Source organism: Calypte anna, chromosome 7 (assembly GCF_003957555.1).
Source record: "Calypte anna isolate BGI_N300 chromosome 7, bCalAnn1_v1.p, whole genome shotgun sequence".
Classification (NCBI taxonomy): Eukaryota; Metazoa; Chordata; class Aves; order Apodiformes; family Trochilidae; genus Calypte; species Calypte anna.
The window spans coordinates 31,721,345-31,740,018 of record NC_044253.1 but is presented as its reverse complement, the minus strand read 5'-3'; the positions used below and the strand labels follow the sequence as shown (position 1 = coordinate 31,740,018).

Sequence of the window (18,674 nt, the reverse complement as noted above, 5' to 3'; positions counted from 1 at the left end):
CTGATACCTGGAGCATGACAGTGTGACTGTGAAACCCTGATTTTAAGGTGTCTGAGACAATAACAGCATTTTCAGATCATGTTTTAAGAGAGAAGTGAAGCAAAATGGGTAAATTACCCATTTAATTAGTTAATTACGTATCAGCTACCAAAGCAAAATAATTGTGTGGGTTTAAGCTGTCTTTGTTTCCTAATGCTTTTCAAATAGCTATTTTATTAAATTATTTTGACACACGAGACATTCCTAATATCAATTCTACCTTGCGTAGACAACAAGCCTTTGTCACAGCTGGAAGAATTAATTAGAACTTAATTTTTCCAACAGCATTTTTGGTTTTTAATAGCAATGTAGTTTGTTTTTTTTAATGTTCTGTGGAGCTGGGATTTCTAAATACAAACCATCAGCTGTGAACACTTTTGGGCCATGCACATTTGCATGGAGGAAGTATTGAGTCCTTCCAGTGACTGCATATCACAAAAGCAGAACAGGTTCATCCCCTGTCCTTCTCCAGGTGGGATACTGGGTAAAGAGAGCAGAGAGATATAGAAAGGTTCAGTGCTCCAATCACTTGAGTCTGTGACTGCTGAGGGGGAAACTGAAACAGGGATGGAGAAGCTTAAGAGGAAATATAAGTCTGCAGGATCTGGGAGTAGGAATCCCCTTGCCAGAAATGAAGAAGGTAGTGCTAGGAGAGCATGTCTTTGAGGCAAAGATCTTCTTGCCCCTGTTTCTCCATTAGTATGGAAGTCCTCTCCCTAGGCCTGAACTTGAAGGTGGACTGCAGCATCTACTGCATTTTTATTAATTGAACAGTCTTGTCTGGCCTGGTTTTTCCTGAGCTCTGTTGTGCTGGGCAGTGGGCCCAGAGCTGTGAGAAAAGAGAAAACAATGTTATTTTTTTCTTTTGACATTTTTCAACGTTATATTTGAGAAGATTTTTATACTTAGAGTTGTACTGCACTGGGAAATAAAAATGTAGAAATTTGAGAAAGGGCTTTGCTACCTCACAGATTTCCACAGAGAAAGGCTTGTTTTCTTATTAAACATGATATCAAGATTGAAGGAGCGAAGCCCCAGTGCTGCTAGGCCAAAGAGGAGTAATCCTTTCAGAGAACCCTCACAGGGGAGAGTCATTGTTAAATGTAATTTAAAGGAAGAGAAGCAGATTTCTTCTGAACCTTAAAATTCCCACTGCAAATTTCTATCTCTAACAGCTTGTTAAACAGAAATATCCTTCTATATTACTACACCCATGCTGCTACAAAATGCCTCCCTCTCCTGAAATGCTTCAGAGTGGTTTATAGAGGAGAGCAGAGGCTTCCTTTATGATCACTGTGGCTGATGTGGGAGTGCTCTCTGTTACAGGTCATGGCTATTGGGCGCACTTTTGAAGAGAGCTTCCAAAAAGCCCTGAGAATGTGCCACCCCTCTGTAGATGGCCTCACTTCACATCTGCCCATGAATAAATCCTGGCCAGCCATCATAGATCTCCAGAAGGAACTTTCTGAGCCATCCAGCACTCGGATATATGCAATAGCCAAGGTAACAAAAGACAGAAAGCTCTTGATCTATGTCCCTTGAACTATAGCTACTGGGCTGGTCATCTTGTTTGCTGAATATTGGGGAATGTTCAGCTCTGATTTGCACCAGTTTAAGAGTCAAAGTTGTCCAGTTTTGCTGGTTACCATTAATTTATAGGAAGGAAGGAAAAAATGAAGATCCTTATGAGAAATGATGATAAAGAATAGCAAACTGCAGTCTGTGAGACCACTGTCATTTTGCAATTGTTGCATTAGTGTGGGCTTGAAACTAAAAAAAAATACTTTAGAACACATATTTAGCATACAGGGAATCCCCTATTCTTTGAAATAGGCTCAGTTTCCCCTACCATTAACCCCTCTCCCGTCACACCAGGCAAATCACTTCATCTTTCCAGGTGTCTGGGTAATGAGAGGGTGGTGGTGGTGTTATTGTAAGGGGAGCTTACAATAGGGTGTGAAATTATTTCTTCCTTCTGGTCCATGGTATTTGTGTATATCACATGGTAGATGAAGAGTTAGTTACTTTATAAGGTAAGTGCATTTTTACACTTTGGTTTTGCTGCAGCTAACTTGTCCCTCTGTCCATACTCTCAATGAAGAGGAGGGAGAAGCTGTCTGTTATAGCTCATACTTACTTGTTGAGCTTTTTCTAAGATTGTAAATCTTTCAGGCAGGGTATAGCCAGTTACTATTTTTTTGTTCCTGACTCTGTGTGGTGGAATCTTTAAGCCCTTTGTGCTCATTTGTAGATATATCTCATTACATCCTCCACATAAGTGTGAGGACCTGAGGCTGTGCTGTATTTGTAAAAAGGTTTTCATGTAGCTGCTCCTCTTATAAATGGCCTAAATGAAAAGCACAGGATGTTCTATAAATGTGTGGCTTGTCCAGGTGTTGACTCTTGCTATTCAAGCAGTGAAAATGTGTGTATTTGTAAGTGTAGAACATCCTTCAGCAGCTGTGCTTGGTCTTTATAAGAGCTTTTCCTTGTAACTGAGAGAAAAATCTTGCTTCTTGTCTGTTTGACTGGCTCAGAGAGCTTTTTTGAAAGGTTAATCTTAGCTCCATGTTAACACACGGGATCTGGGGAGATGAAGGTGAGTTTGGGTCCCACTAAGCACTCTGGGTGTTTCCAGCTGGTGGCATTTTCACGAGGAGTTGTCAAAAAAAGCAAGATCAAAGTCTTAATCCCTCCCTCTACAGAGCAGCCTCTGCCTGACACAGTGCACTAATTCATCTCTGTTAATAACTGAGGCAAGCAATATCAGTAAGAGATACTTCTCGCAGCTGGGGCTGCCTGTCTGGAAATCCCTTTCCAGCATGCTGGCATTTAAAAGCAAACAGTTAGTTCCCATTAGCCATTAGCTTTGTTTGGAACAAGATGGATCTGCTTTGTATGTCTTCTCCTCCCCCCTTCCAAACCCCACTAGTCAGCTCTCCAAGGCTTTTTACTTTTTCTCTTTTCTTTGTCATCTGGATGATAAAAAGAGTAACTGCTCGAGTGAAAGGGAGGGGAGTTCAGCTGCCCTTCAGAGTTACTGCTATTGTAATGGGACTCCCTGTTGTAACGTGAAAGAAAGCACAAGGAGAGAGAATGAAATAGATGAGACCTGTCCCTTGGTCAGAGTGACTGAGTACTGCAAAGGTGGAGCTGCCTAATGAGCAGGGCTGCTTAGGTTGCATCAGATCTTTTCTGGGTGCTCTCAAGGTTGTGTACAAGTGCTCTCAGAAAACTGTTGCTGTGGATTTGATCAATGCTCTGTTTCACACCAGAGCCCAGGTCTCCAATTTTCCACACTACAGATGTGTTTGTTTGCATTTGTGCTCCTGTCCAGCAGCAACTAAATGCTTCCTTTGGTGAGGAGCAGGGGCAAGACTGAAGGAACCAGGGTGCCAACACAGGCACCTGAGCTGCCCTCTTTTGCTTGGTCTGGAAACAAAGCCTGCTTTCTGGCTCCTGTTGTGAAGGCAGCCCTATAAACCCCTTGGCTTCCCAGCATGAGGCCATCATCTACTGGATGGGGTGCACTTGGAGGGGGGTAGGGCTCTAGACTCATACTGTCCTGCTGCAGCTCCCTTCCCTCTTTCCAGTGGTGTGTTAAGGCTGAACTCCTTTGTGGAGATTTGAATAGAATAGGGCCATGGGAGGATAGTCTAGGGCCCCTGATCAATTCCTGCAGGGCTTTCCTGCCTGGAAAACTCGTTTGCCCCTGTAGTGTGGTGGTCTTGGGGTGATCTTGGGGGCAAGACCTGTCTGCAAACTCATTCTTTCCCAGCCTCCAGATTTCTGCCACAGAGAGGAAGATGGTTGTTTTCTCTGCCTCTCCTCTGATTGAGGAGGGGAAGTAATTAGTGTTTTTTCAGTTTCCTTAGAAGATCCCTAGAGCTTTTATATAAAGGGTCCTAAGCTGATTAAGTGTATGTGGTCATACTACCTGTGTGTGTACATGTGGCCTGGGGACCATTGGCTGAAGGTTGGTGATCCTCAAGATAAGCAACTCTGTACTTGTTCTGTGAAATCAGATGGGCAGAAGACAGATTTGCTCCTGTCCCACTCGTGGCAGTGTGACCTCACCTTCCAGGCACTAAGGAATCAGAATGGGAGGAACTTTTTACCCATTGCCTCACACCCTATATTTTACCCAGAAATGTGTGAGAAGCCCAGCCTTGTCACTGCCAGTGCTCAGGGATCACTGTGATAGCCCTGGGATTCTCTTTGCAGGGGATTGGAAGAGCAGTGGCTGGTGGGTGCCAAGGTTTGCTGTGTGAGTTACTGCTTACTCTAAAGGAGACAAAATGTGCATTTGGGGTTTGCCGCTTGTGAGCATGCAGGATATTCAAGTCCAGCAGCTTATTACCTCTTGGGGCAAGAGAAAAATTGTGAGAGGGAAACACAGGCAAGCTGCCTGGAAATCCTTCAGAAAAAGTGGAAAGTGCTGTCAGTGCCTAATGAGAGAGCATTCACCCAACCTTTGTCCATGCAGGTAATACTTTCTTGGAGCACAGCACTGGTCCGACCTGTTGTCATGGCTTAGCAGTTTGGGTGGACTACAAACCTAGGACAGAATTCCTCTGTATTCCCCCCCCACACACACACAAAGGGATGATAAAAGGGGAATAAAGACTGGTTTTAAGTTGGAAACTGGAAACAATTGGATACATGTAGTGAAATAAGGCAACCAGGTGCCACTAATTGCCAGGTAGTGGGCATGAGCTTGTGTTAAGCCCACCTGTGCCTGATTAGGGCGGGCCCTCACTGCCCATGAGCAGGATTAGGGGGCCAATAAAAGGTGAGGCTTGAAGCACAGGCTCAGCTCACTCCTGAGCAAGCCAGCAGAGAGGTTGGTGGAATCTAGAGCAGTAGCACCGACCCAGGCTAGTCAACCCTGAGGGCTATAGACTCAGAGCACTGTTTGTGAGTTTCTGCTGGAACACCTGGCTGGACCTAGGAGCGCCGTGCCCTAAGAGAGGTTCGTCTTGCAACAGATACAGATTTTACTAACAAAAGGGAAAGATAATAACATAAAGGGTAAAGTAACAAAATGATACAAATATATATATATATACACACAACCTGATAGTGCGTGGCAAGCTGGTGGTAATGAACAACTGCACAGGCAGCACAAAGCAGGAGCAGAAAGAGGGAGGAGCTGCTGGGTTTCTGACCTTTTATAGAGTATGGCAGGAAATGGGAGGGAATTGATCCCTCCCTGTGCATTCTGCCTCTCTCAGAGTCTGAAAAGCCCTCCTTCTTTAGTTCCTCCTGTTCAAATGGTGACACCTGTGCACTTCAGTTGCCATAAAGTCTCCACATCACAGCACTGAAGCTCCCACTGATGGTACAACCTTATTTTCACAGCTTGATGACTCAGGAGAATAACTGGGGTGCAGGGGGCCAAACTTGTTTCTGGATTAATGCTGGAGTTATCTTCAGGGGCATTACTCTGGACTTGTTCCATGGATGCTGCCCTGCAAGAAAACAATTAAACATGGTAGCAAGTTAATGAGCCTGATTGCTTAAGCTCAGCCAAGACACTGATCTGATATTATCATTATGGTTGATTATACTTTTTTTATCAAGAGACTTGTAACTGCACACCACTGGTGAGACCTAAGAAGTATCAGTGAAAGAAAATAAAGCTGCAATGGCTCTCTAGCATATTCATCCAAAATATCTTTTTTTCATATTGCAGTATCCTGTAAAATGTTGTTTGAATAATAACTCTGCAGGGTTCCTTTTTACCCTGTGGTTGCTAATAGTTTGATCAAAACAGAATAGTAGTAATAAGTAAATAGCTCCAGCAAAATAATCCAGAAATTGAATGATCTTGACATTAACTTTAGATGAGAGAAGAATGAATTATGCTGCAGCTGCAATGTGTGACCCAGGACTGCACTTTAACTTGCTTCAGGAGTACTTCAAGGCTGTATGTGTGATTCAGCCTTGTGTTTCAGGGGTAAATCAAGATGAATGCTCCAAAGTAAAATGTTCCTCCCCATCTTAGAAGCTGGACCTTGCTGTTTAAGATTTGCAGCTAGGAAGCTAGCAGTGGGTCTAGATTTAGGCAACTTGAGTGGTAAGGGGTGCAGATGGAGGAGTCAGCACTGCAGGCTGAGTGTGCCTTGCTGTAGATAGTGAAGGCCACCAAGGGGCCACCAAGCCCTGTTGCCATCAGTTGAAGTTTGGCTGCTGGCTTTGTGAAAAAGCAAATTATCTCTCTCTTGCTCAAACTGAATCCAGCTTTTGGTACCAAGGTGTGTGCAGAAAAGTGGCTGGTGCTTCCCCACGCTCCCTGAGTGGCACATTTTTTGTTGTGGATCACAGTGTCCTGGGGTAGAGGAACCTTTGATTTTTCCAGCTTAGACTACAGTACTTTTTGTGCCTCCATTCTATGTAGTTGCTGCTACCTCTTTGCAGACTAACTCTGTATTTGTGAAGCATGTTTTAAAGAGGCTGTTTGGTGCTGTCCTGTTTTTGGCAGGCCTTGGAGAACAAAGTGCCTGTGGATGTCATTCACAAATTCACAGCCATTGACAAATGGTTCCTGTATAAGATGTGCAACATTGTGAACATGAGGAGGATCCTTAAGGAACACAACAGGTAGGAAAAAACAACAGCTTTGTCCTAGGATATAACTGCCCTTCTGAGGATCCTTCTACTGGGAAACCTTTGGTAAGCCCAAGCACAGATGCAGTAATAGAATCACAGAATGGTTTGGATTGGAAAGGACCATAAAGATCATTTAGTTCCAAGACCCCTGGCATGGGCAGGGACCCCTCTCACTAGACCAGGCTTCTCCAGCCCCATCCAGCCTGGATTTGAACACTTCCAGGGATGGAGAAGCCACAACTTCTCTGGATAACTTGTGCCAATGTCTCACCACCCACACACTAAATAATTTCTTCCTAATGTGTAACCTAAGTCTCTCTCTCCTCTCCCACTCTCCCTGGAACCTTCTTTTCTCCAGGCTGAACAACACACTCTCTCAGCCTGGCACTCTAGCAGAGGTGCTCCATCCCCCTGATTATTTTGTGGCCCTCCTCAGGATTCACTGCAACAGCTCTAGGTGCTCCTTATGTTGGGGACCCCAGAACATAGTACTCAAGGTTTGGTTTCATGAAACCAGAGTCAGTCAGTGCTGGGGAGTTTATTGGAGTAAGCAGTGTTGTCTTAAAACACAGTTCACTGCCTTGTCTGGACAGAAGAAATTCCTGAAAACATTCTTTTTTTGCTAAAATACCTTCTTTAAATGCTGCTGTCAGGGACTGTGGAAGTCCTGGTTTATTTTGGAAAATCCTCACTGTATCTCTGAGACTAAGGCTGGGAATGTGGAGGGCCTGCAATGAGTAGCAGCAGGCTGTGCTCATCTACCTGGGACAGACAGACTTCGCCTTTAAGCATAGGACTTGTCCTGGTTTACTGCACCTGAGGGTCAGATGCACTGCATTTTTTTCTGGCCTTGGCAATTGATTTTTTAAGCTTTTCTGCCTTGCTGTGATCAAGCAGTGTGTGTTGCCTTTGTACAGCACTTTCAAACACCCATAATTCCAGATATATGTAAATATAAATCTTCTTTTTTTAAGAAAAATGACCGTATCAAACTAAGCAGGAAAGATCGCAGTAAATGAAAGCGCTGGGCTGTATTTCAGTTCCAGATGCTGAGTTAAGCTTTCCCTTTGTGGTTTACGAGCTTGGGAGAACCTCCTGGCTAAGTTGACCGAATGGTGAGCATCTTTTGGGCTTCGGGTACCCGGTGTGTTAGCCACGTTTCACCACATGATGGCACTGGGAGCGCACCGTAGCCAGGACACCACTGCGGAACTGGTTCCGTTCCTCTGCTGTGATTTCTGCTGCTTTGACCAGCTGCACGGCTTTAATTGAGCAGCTCTTTCTCTCTCTTGTCCCCCGGAAGAAGCTGAATCTGGAGCTAAACAAAAATAAATGCGGAGGGAGGTGTCGAAGAGAAGCAGCAGCTTGATTATCTACAGAAATTTATTGTTTGGCTTCACTGTTTTTTGCTCTCTAACATCTGTGGCATGTTGCATGTGTCTTGAGGGCCTTAAATACATATGTGCAGCTCCTGAGGAAGAAAAGCAACACATCCAGAATCAGTTTGATTTTCTGGCTGTTGGGGTGGCAAACTCTAGAATGATGCACAGAAGGTTGGTCCCATCCTCAGCTGGTATAAATCCACTGTGACTTCACAGAGGCTGATGGTGCTGAGCTGTCCTCTATTGCTCAGGCCACTTTCCCCTTTTCTGCAGTGGGTGTCAGGTGATAATGCTCCTAGTAATGTGAGCAGTACCTGGTACCATCCCACGCAGTTTTCATCCATCTAGTGACATGTCAGCAGGCTCAGTGGGTGACCTGATACAGAGAGCCCTTTGGCAGTATCCCACCTTGCATTTGTATCGTCCACAACCAAGGCTGTGTCTCTTGCAAACGGAGTCATGCAATTCAACTCATGTTACTGGTGGCATAAATTGACTTAGTCTCATTTACTTCTCAGTGCAGATTTCCACCCCTCCCTCTCACTCAGGCTTTTCCCAGGGAACTCCCTTACCTCCCAGCCTGCACTGGAGGGAGGGGACAGACAGTCCGGCTGCAGTGTGTTTGAGGCACATTGAAAGAAAGGCAAACAGCCAGGGAAAAATACTTCTGACCTGAACCAAGAGTCTGGTCTTGTGATCCACATCAGGAAACACATCTCTGCAACAGCTGAAGGAAAGCTAATTGAGTGATGCAAATGAGACTTGGCACACATGTGCTCTTCCTGCAGCCAGCTGTTTCCAGTCCCCAGCATGCCTGGCATGAGTTTTACCTGTTTTACAGGATTATTTCCAATGGAAAAGAATGAGCTGTGACACCCTCATTACTTTAAATCTTTCTCTTGTTGAAATACAGTTACCAGAACCAGAAGTTGTCCTGTTCCCAGGTGCTATTGCTTGTTACAAGCTCACTCTCTGCTTGGTTGGATCCATCCCTTCCTTTTTGTCTCTGGATTGGTTTCGGGGTTCTTTGCAGTGAGGTTTTGGATGCAGTTTGGAGTAATGTCGCTGCCAAGAGTCTTGATTTGGGCCCTGCAGGGCTGTTGTAGAGGCTGGTGACAAGGAACTGGTCTCTGCCAAGAGGAAATTCAGAGGCAGAGCAAGTGGGTATGGCAGACAGATGGGGAAGGGGATTCAGAGGCAGGTGGAGGCCTTTGTGAGGAGTTCAACAAGCAGCATTCACGCACTCCCTGCTGCTTTGCATCCTTGCCACGTGAAGTGATTCAAAGGTGAGCAGAAGGCCTCACGAGTTTATGCAGCATTGTACAGGATAATGCTATGGAGGTACAAAACCTTTCTGGGCTCTGAATGCTTGGCTGTTCTCAGACAAATGTGTCTGTACAGGCATGGTCAGCCATTTAAATACAGTAGAGACTAGGAAGGGCACCTTCTGCCCCATTTACATTTGTTCCACCAAACATATTTCCAAAGAAGACTGAACCTGGTGTTGGTGAGACAGTATAGCTTTTGTCATGCTGCAGCAATGTTTCCATTTGATTCTGCCTCTGGGCCCTCTAAGATGGAGAAAAAAGTTGTTTCAGGTTATGTGATTTGGCTGCAGGAAAGAAAATGGCCTGAGTTGAATTGGGAAAAGAAAGCCATTTTGAGGGTACTTTCCAGAATATCCAGTAATATCCCTTGCATGTCAAATGCCACTGCTGTTTCTTCTGTGACCTACGTATTTTTCATCTTGCATGTAAACTTATCTTGTGGGTTTTTTTCCTTGGTTTTTAACTGATTATCTTCATACTTTCAGTAATTTCTTTGTAACTATAACCTCCCCTTACCATGCACACACAGACAAACCCACATGTACGTCCACAAATGGAAAGAACAAGCACCATCCCGTGCTGTCAGTCCAGGAATAGGTGATGGTGTCTGAAGCAGTGGTAGTGCAATATTATAGTGGTAGTGGTAATAATACAATGGTATAATATAGTGGTATAATAGTGTTATAATACAGTGGTAGTGCTGTTATCAGGAAATTCTTTCCTTAGATTTGGTCTCGCCTGTCCTGTGGGAGAAAATGGAGGAGAAGGGCTCTGGCGTGACCCCAGTGGCTGTGGATCAGACTGACAGCTCATGAAGGAATTGAAAATTTGAACAGACCATGTCAGCTGTCTGAGACAGTGAGGTCTAAGATATGACTTTCATGTCAGGATTATGGACCCAGAGCAGAGCAAGTGATTTGCAGTAGGGTCCAGTAACACTGGCAGCATCATCTCCAAGAGCACAGCTGAATCCCAAACTTGGAAGTACCAGTGTCTTGAGCATGTTCAGCTCAAGACACTGGTGGCCTAGGTGCAAGGGAAAAGCTCCTTTGTAACTTGCATCTGTACTTTGACAGTCTGCAGTAATTTGTGTTTGGTTATTTTCATCTGTTCCTGATTGTGTGATCCCTTAGTGTGATTGTGTGATCCCTGAGAACTGTGGCTTTGTGCAAGAAGAATGTACAACAAATACCATTAATTATAGGTAAAGAGGTAGGCAGCTGTGATGAAATCATCCCTTACACCCAAGTGATGTGGGGATGAAAACCTTGTTCAAAATCAGAAGGACATCTCCATAGCAACTGGACCTGTAACTGTGTTTATTGTTACTTGGGAGCCTATGGGAATGGGGGAAAGGGTGGGATAATGGGGTCAAGCTCACTGCTCGGGAAGATCTGAGTAAGACCCAGGGGAGATTGAGCCATCTTGCAACAGGCAGAAGTGTGAGTGTATTGCCCAAAGAGGAATTTTTCAAGATTGATAAAAGACTATAAAGTAGCATCCAAGCGAGAAATGAGGAGTGTGATAATCCCCCATTTCACAGTTGAGGAGCAAAGTTTGGAGATGGTAAGCTTGCCCAAAGTCTCAAAGGCAGTCTGGCAGAGCAGTGAACTAAACTCGGCCTTCTAAAGTTTGATGGCACCAATCATGTTTTAATAACTTCTTACTTCAGAGCTTTGTTGTGGAGGAGAATGTGTCCTTGCTCTGTGGGCACTGAGTGAAAACATCTCCTGGCCTGAGACTTTATTGAAAGGGGTAAATGCAGTCCTGAGTATTGCTCTTACCAGTCCTAAAGAGACATGGGTTAATAGAGGGGTAAGCAGAAAAAAAAAAGGGAGGGTGCAGAATGACTTCAGCTGAGCATTTGTAGCCAGGTGAATCTACCCAGTGACCCATGGAAGAAGTTGTTTATTGTGAATTCCTTTTTGAAGCTCATGTCCTTGGGTCTGTGAAAGGTGTGCTTTGAAAGCTGCTTGCTGGAAGCATGACTTGATTTCAAAACATGACTGTGGTGGAGTACTCACAGAAATACAGGTGCTGGAATTAAACCTGGCTCCAGCAGGTGACCCAGGAGAGAATGCAGGGAGGAAGGGTCAGACAGGCCATCAATAACCTGTACTCTTCCACGGTGGTTGTTGCAACACCTTGCTTGTCTCACAAGCTGTGTTTCTGCTGACTTGTGTGATTTGGGGACAGGTCAGAGAGCAGGAATCAGATCTGGTATAGTGTAAAGCAGCAGGTCCAGTGATGCTAAATAAGGCTACACTGATTTATATTGTTTGAGGAGCTATCAGGGACATATTTGTAGTACTCACTTTTAACTAACTGGGGAGATTACTTTGGTCTTCTCTGTGAACTCTGGGGCAGGGAAGACTCAGGAACAAATTAGGAACTCTGTATATGAGGAGAATATAATGTAAGCAGCTGTTCAGCACTGTTGTCTGTGCTTTGTGTGGATCTGACATAAGATACTTTTCTATTATTTGTCTTATAGAGCCATTGGTAATAATTTCACAGCTGTATTTTCTTTCAAAGCATCTGTGCTGTTGTAAAAACTCAATATGCATTTTTGCCTTGCTGTTGATGATACACAGACATTGTCCTTTAAAAGCCATTGGGGAATCTCTGTAACCAATATGTAAATTACCAGCAGCAGAGGGGGTTTTACCATGGCATCCCAGCAAAGACCTCAAAGCTCTCCTCTACCAGTAGCTAAAAATAGACTTTGAAGAAGTATTTATGACCCTTTCCTGGCTGTGCTTTGGTGTGAACTGCTTCAGTGCATCAGTTAAACCTAGATGTGAGTCATCTAGGTCTTAGGGAGCGATACGAGGTTCCTGTTCCTTGAATCAAGATGTCCACAGAAAGATTTATTAGCCCTGGGATCTGAATGTTAAAGATGCAGAGCACTGGAGTGATAGTTCTTCAGTGAGTGAGATTTGTTGGTTTACAGCTTCTGCTTCCCTAAACGTTCTTTTGACAGCTTTTTGTCAGTCATCTCAGGAGGGGAAAAATGGTAACAATCTGTCTCCTGGAGATGAGAAGCAGGGAGAGCATTTATACACCGATCTCATTATTTTAATTGTAGCATGTTCAAAATCTTGTAAAACGTCAGGAGCAATCAAGGAAGTCACTAGGAGCCTTGAAGCAGAGCAGGACAATGTGGAAAAGAGAAAGAATATGTTGTTGTACATAGGGCAGCCTGAAATCAAATAGGGTTTTGGAGCCCCCCAGGTCTATGACTACTGGGAAATGAAGAGCTCTCTCAGGGCTAGGCATTAGGGCATTTTGGCTCCAGCACTTCTTGCTTTCAGTCCACTTTGCTTGTCTTAGCTAAACTGTAGTCTGGGCTTAAATTCACCCCCTCCAGATTTAGAGGGAGCTGACTTCAAGGCTGTTGGGCTTAGCTGGCATATTTATCTTTGCAGCTCCTCTGTGAGTATTCAACCACAGGAATAGCTGTTGAGACAAACCAGAGGTGATCTGCAGAGGTGAGGCTGTGACATTACAGGACAAAAGTTATCTCATGCACTGTGTCCCAGCTGCTCTCAGCTCAGGCTTTGGCCCTCTGTTCACAAAATATTCCTGAACCTTTTGATTGAGACCCATTAACATGTGAATAAATCCTATGTGAATGGGCATAAACCCCACCAGATACCTAACATGAAGCAGGGACTGATTTGGGAGACAAGAAAAAGAATGCTTTGTCCCAAATCAAGCTGGGGCTTTCTGCCTGCACATTTATTTAGCATTTCTCCTAAACTGGTGGATCAGATGAAAGCCAGTCAAGTGTAAGAGAGGACTGTACTGAAACGAGCAGCCTCTTCTCATAATTGCAATGCTGCCAGCATTCCTCCAGTCATTTAGTAGATTTCCCCAGGTCCTCTCTGCCAGGTGAAAATTTCCTCATTAAGGGGAATTTATTCCATTTCCATTTAGTGTTTATTATTGAAGAAGTGAATGTATGGAGCTTCAAAGATGACAGGCTATAATTTTAAGCAAAAAGCAACAAATCAACAATGAAAACTGAAACAGAGGCATAAGCAAGGTTTGGGAAAGGCTTGTGTTGTTTATAAACTAAAAAATGTGCAGGGGACTTTTGCTTTCTGAGGAAGTGACCAGCCACTAAATTATGGCAGTCTTCAAAAGTCTAATCATCTTGTTTTGAAGCTCTAAAATTTCTGCCTGTCATTTTGCAAAGGTGAGTGTTAGGAAAAAGGAGCATTTATAGAAGTCTGTAATTGTGGTCACTCAATGCTGCCCTTGTTTCAGGATTGATTATGAACCAGTGAAGGAGTTTAATCTTTGGAAGACTTTTTGCTCTGTATTTGATGCTCCAGGGGAAAGTGTGAGGCAGTGATGTAGGGACTGGGTAATGTGTTTGGGAATAGCTAGAAGTGAGATTTCTTTTCTGTGTTTATTGTTGGATTTCTGGTGAGCTCTTAGAAGTGTTCAAAGAGGCCAGCCTGCTTCTGCACTTACTGGCTTTAGTGTCTCCAGCAAGTCTGAAGGTCTTTCTTTGAGTAAAGGTAGTGGGAATTCTGGATCTTAAATATCACCACCCTGCATCACCCTTAAATATCATCACCTCTGCACCCTCTCAGTTTCACTATCTGTAAAATAAACACCACTCTACCACACTGTTTGCATGTTTCTTTATATTCTTTTCATGAAAGCTGAGATATTAATTCTGAAACTTACCCTGATTAGTAAATGGAAGTTATCCATGTATGAAGGTGCATGTCCAGTAGGGGCAGGCAGGCAGCTTGATTTCCACAGCAGTGCTGAGAATCTGCAGCTCTCCAATGCAGTTCCTGTTACACAGTGGAATGATTCTGCTGACTTACTCTGCATTCCCCTTCTTCTGGTTGTCTCCAAATCCCTGGGACCTGCCTCAAAGGCTTTTTTCAATTTCTTATCTCATTGCAGATTCTAGTTTCAAGTGTTCAGAGAGCAGCATTGCTAAGTGTTTGGCTGTTGCCCATTTTCTGTGACAATATTCAATGGCAAACTGCAACATCCCCAGGGCTGCGTTGCCCATCCTAACCTCTCCTGCCTTGTGGTGAGCTGGTGTGTTACCTCCACATGAAGCTGCCTCCATGGCAATGAGGAATGAGAAAACCCTTCCTGTCTAGGTGCTGCTTGAATAGACATTCCCACTGCATCTTTTTTTATAAGCCACTTTGAAACCTACATCTCTTACCTTTTTTTATTACACTTTGGGAGTAGCAGAGGAAAAAATGCGGTTTCATTTCCCCTTTTGCTCCTCTCTGAATCTCTTGCACACTGGTTGTCTTGTACAAAACTGATTACCTTTTTGCATGGATTAGTAAGTGTCTTAACCTAATTTAAGCTGCTTGCCCAAGGCAAATGAATCATGTCACTAAATAATCGTGGCTTCTCTTCTACCCACCCTGCTGGGGGAATGACAATGAGTGATACTGTTATAATGAGATACAAAAAAAACTAAATTGAAACAAGCTGCAAATGAAGGCAATTTTCTTTCTCTGTCAGTAATCAAATGACAGCCATCATCCTGTGTTTCTGAGGCAGAAGGGAGGGAGAGCAAGGGAGTAAGCTGCACTGAAAGAGGCTCATTTTCTTGGGGTCATCAGGTCTGCTCACTCATACTTGGGGCATGCAGACTCTAGGAGAGAAATCTAACGCGGCTGTGTTCTTTCTAATAGCTGTGTGATGGCTAGTATTGCTTTTACTAGAGAACTGGCAGATTTTGTTTCCTATGTTTCCTCCTATAAAACACCCACCCATGCTTTCAGTTCTCTTATTCACATTTTATGCAAGTCCTGCCTCCAAGCTGAGATGAAACCAGAAAGTAGAAATGGCTGAGGAGTCACAGAGTTTTGTGGTGGTGGCATTTAGTGCATGGGAACTAAATCTAAAACCTGGGAAGCTCAGCCTGACTGACACTAGCAAGGAGCAGATCTGTTGGAGTAAGAAGGGTGATGTGGTGGAAGGTTGTAGAGCAGGTGTAGGTGGTACTCCTGCTCTGAGAGCAGACACAGTGCAGGAGACAAAAGTTACAGTGAGTGTTTCCTTGCTGCAAATCCTCACTATCTGGCTGCTCTGCTGTCGTGGGCACCTGGAGGACTCAGTTCTTATATTGCAGGAGAAGGAGAAATGGCACTGTGGAATTTGTAGAGGAAATCCCCTCTACCCAGGGATCTGAACCCCAAAATTTCTGGTCCCCAGTTCTGCTTTTAGAACAGCTGCTTTGTCACTTTTGTGACTCACCTGTTGGATGCTGGCCTGACTTCACCAAGGGCAGCAGAGCTGCTCTGTGCCCAAGCCACAGTGGAAAATCCAATCCAATGACTTTTTCATGCTTCAGCTTCCTGACACATTCCAATAAAGCAGCCTTGCCCCTCTTCTCCCACACAAATAACATAAGTCTATTTATTTAAAAATACCATCAAGCAAAGGACACAATTCAAAAGCTCTGATTTAGGAAAATTGCTTGTTTGTTAATAATTTCCTTTTTCCTGATTCAGAGCTTGCTTGCTCATAAAATATTGATTTATTGGGCAGGCAAGGATGCTCTTGGCAATGAAGATGAAAAGCAGAAGTGCTGGTAAAAATACATAAGCTTTTTTAATGTTTTTGCAAAAGCTAAGCTTAGAAAAGGTAGCTTCTAAACAGAGGCAGAAACTATAAGAGCTATAGTTGGAGTTAAAGCTAAATGAAGATAATGGGGGGTGGGGAATACTGAAGGTGAGAAAATCAAAACAAAATGGGCAAGAAACTGTTGAGCTGCAGAGACAGCCAGGGACAGCAATGCTTTTGAAGTAAACAGTAAAACTTCCTGAAAAGCAAAACCAGGAGAATAAGAACAATGGAAGTATTGAGAGACCCTGACTGCAAATAAGAAAGCAAAAAAGGTGCCCTTGCTTTACCCTATCTATCTCCCTCTCCCCCCTTTTGTAATGCAAATAGCAGCACAAATAATATGAAAAAAATATATACTTGGGACTGTCAGAAGAAAAAACCTACCTTGTGTGTGAGCCTTTGAAGGTCATTTCTACTGTACATGTCTGAAATCAGATGCTTTTTTAAAGACTGGCCATTTCTGGAGGTAGGCAGAGCATCCTTAACAACAGAAAGAAGGGCTTGTTTGAGACGAATTGTAGTGTTATGAGGCAAATTGTCCTCCAGCCCAGCAGGGTCAGGGGACAGTTATGCCTCTGAATGGTTCATTCCATAGCTTCGGGAGTTTCATGTCTGTGTGTGGAGTGGGCAGAAGGAATCAGAGGCAGGAGCTGTGAGCACACAGGTAAGTAGTGAGCCAGCCCAGCCTGGTGAGGCCTGTATTTTAAAATTTAGTCTGGGAGGAGGAATGTAGGAGAGACTGAGCTAAAGCTTGGTCATGGAGATGTATGGGTACTGAATCAAAGAAAATGATCACTGCAGATTCTCCATGGAGGCTGTAATGGTTGTCTTGTGCTAGTGCAGAAGTATTTTGGAAGCAGAGGGGCCACAAGGGTGACTCCTGTGAGAACCTGCTGGAAGCTCCCCTGATTCTGATTCCAATCCCTGCCCTGCCTCTGCCCAATGCTGAGCTGATAAAGGAAGCTGAATGCATCTCTGTGAGGCTGAATGGAACTGAAAAAATATTAGCCTATGGAATTTACCTTATGGGTATTTGTGGAAGACATCCAGTGCCAACAAGATCTTTTATATGTGAGGATTGTATAGCTTAGCTGATTTTTCTTCCTTTTCTTGCCTTTATGTGCATGATCCTCAAGCAACTCTGTGCAGTATGAATGCCACAAGCACTCATATCTCTTCTGAGTATTCCTGTATAGCCTCATGCAGAGGTGTTTTTCTTATTGAATCCCAGTGAAACAGTTCCAGAAGAGACACTGAGGAGAGCCAAACAGATCGGGTTCTCAGACAAACAGATTGGGAAATGCCTGGGGCTGACTGAAGTCCAGTGCCATCAGCTGAGACTGAGGAAGAATATAGTGCCCTGGGTGAAACAGGTACGTGAGAAATATCCCTCCTCATGGAGGAGGCTTCCAGGACCACAAGGAGCAGGAGACCTCCATGGCCTTAGAAGCAGTGGAGGCAAACGAAGTGGAACCCCTGGCTCTGTTAACATCTGTGGGAGTTTTGACATTGGCTTTAGAGGAGAAAAATTTCACCCACAGGGCTGTTATTTCTTGCACATCAATGTAAAGGCATGAACCTCTCCAAAGAGAGATTCCAAATATTCTTGTTCATGTTCTGTGTGGCTGAGGGGGAAGGCTTAGAATTCTTCATGTGTGACCATGAAGAATGTAATGTATCTTTTCTCTTGGTGCTAACTTTTTACAGGATAATACTTTATTTGAAGTGTGCTATTGTTATGGGTTCATTTGTTATTCACTGTGATAGCACGAGTGTAATGAGCTCATCTAGTATTCATAGCAGTGTCAGGAGTGCTTTGCTAGGTGTTCTGCTGCTGCATTTAAGGTATGCTGGTATTAAACTGCCAGCAGCTGGATTTTTGTCCTTAAAGGGGGGAAAAAACGCCCAACCCAAACTACTGAATTTTTCTGAAAGAGCCCAGCTGTGCCCCCAGGCCCAATTCCAGGTGCCAAATCTCCTTCTGTTCCCCAGCTGCTGTTTTCCTTCTACATCCTCACCTGGCCCACAGAAACGTGCCTGATCTTGCACTGTGTTCTTCCAGTTGCATATGGTACTGCAGTGCTGGATCGATCTGTGTGCCAGGGTACCCTTAATAAGGTCATTCTATTTATTCCTGCAGTTGTGGCTTTGAAGCATATGGTTCTTCTTGAGCCATGAAGTGCAAGCTGCAGAATTAGCAACAGCAATGAGCAGCAGACACTTACATAGTGCTCCTGGCATAAGGTCACGTTCTTTGTTATTCACAAGGATTTGGACAGCCAGTGAGGATTCCTGAAAATGCTTGAAGATTGGAGAGATTTTTAAGTCATCTAGCATGTAAAAAATTATGTTTGGGCTTCTTTACTATTGTTTCCTGTTCATTGTTCTGTGTAGAAATGTTTCAGCTGTTCTTTGAGGGAACTTCAGCAATTGCTGGTGACCTAGATGGACTAGGTACCCTGTATAGCATGCAATAAGTAGTTGACATAAATAGTTTGAGAATAGCCTAATATGCAAATTATTCTTCTGGGCTCTCTAGTGATTAATTACATAAGAAATTGTTGAGAACTACATATACAAGGTGGTTGAAAATCACTCTTGCTTTGTGTACTATTTAATTGCCAAAACACAAGTTGTATTGTAACAATAATACATAGTACCTGCACAGCTGGCTGCTCCTTGGCATGGT

The 18,674-nt window shown here is 43.9% G+C and overlaps 1 protein-coding gene across 1 annotated transcript in view; it reads left to right on the top strand.

Annotated features, from left to right (window-relative positions):
* Positions 1-18,674, top strand: part of CPS1 (carbamoyl-phosphate synthase 1) — a 92,298-nt gene that overhangs the window by 37,303 nt on the left and 36,321 nt on the right. Inside the window, exons 20-22 of the mRNA XM_008504937.2 lie at positions 1,366-1,542; positions 6,524-6,642; positions 17,217-17,358. Coding sequence (XP_008503159.2) covers positions 1,366-1,542; positions 6,524-6,642; positions 17,217-17,358 — 438 coding nt within the window. The remainder of the gene's footprint in view (positions 1-1,365; positions 1,543-6,523; positions 6,643-17,216; positions 17,359-18,674) is intronic.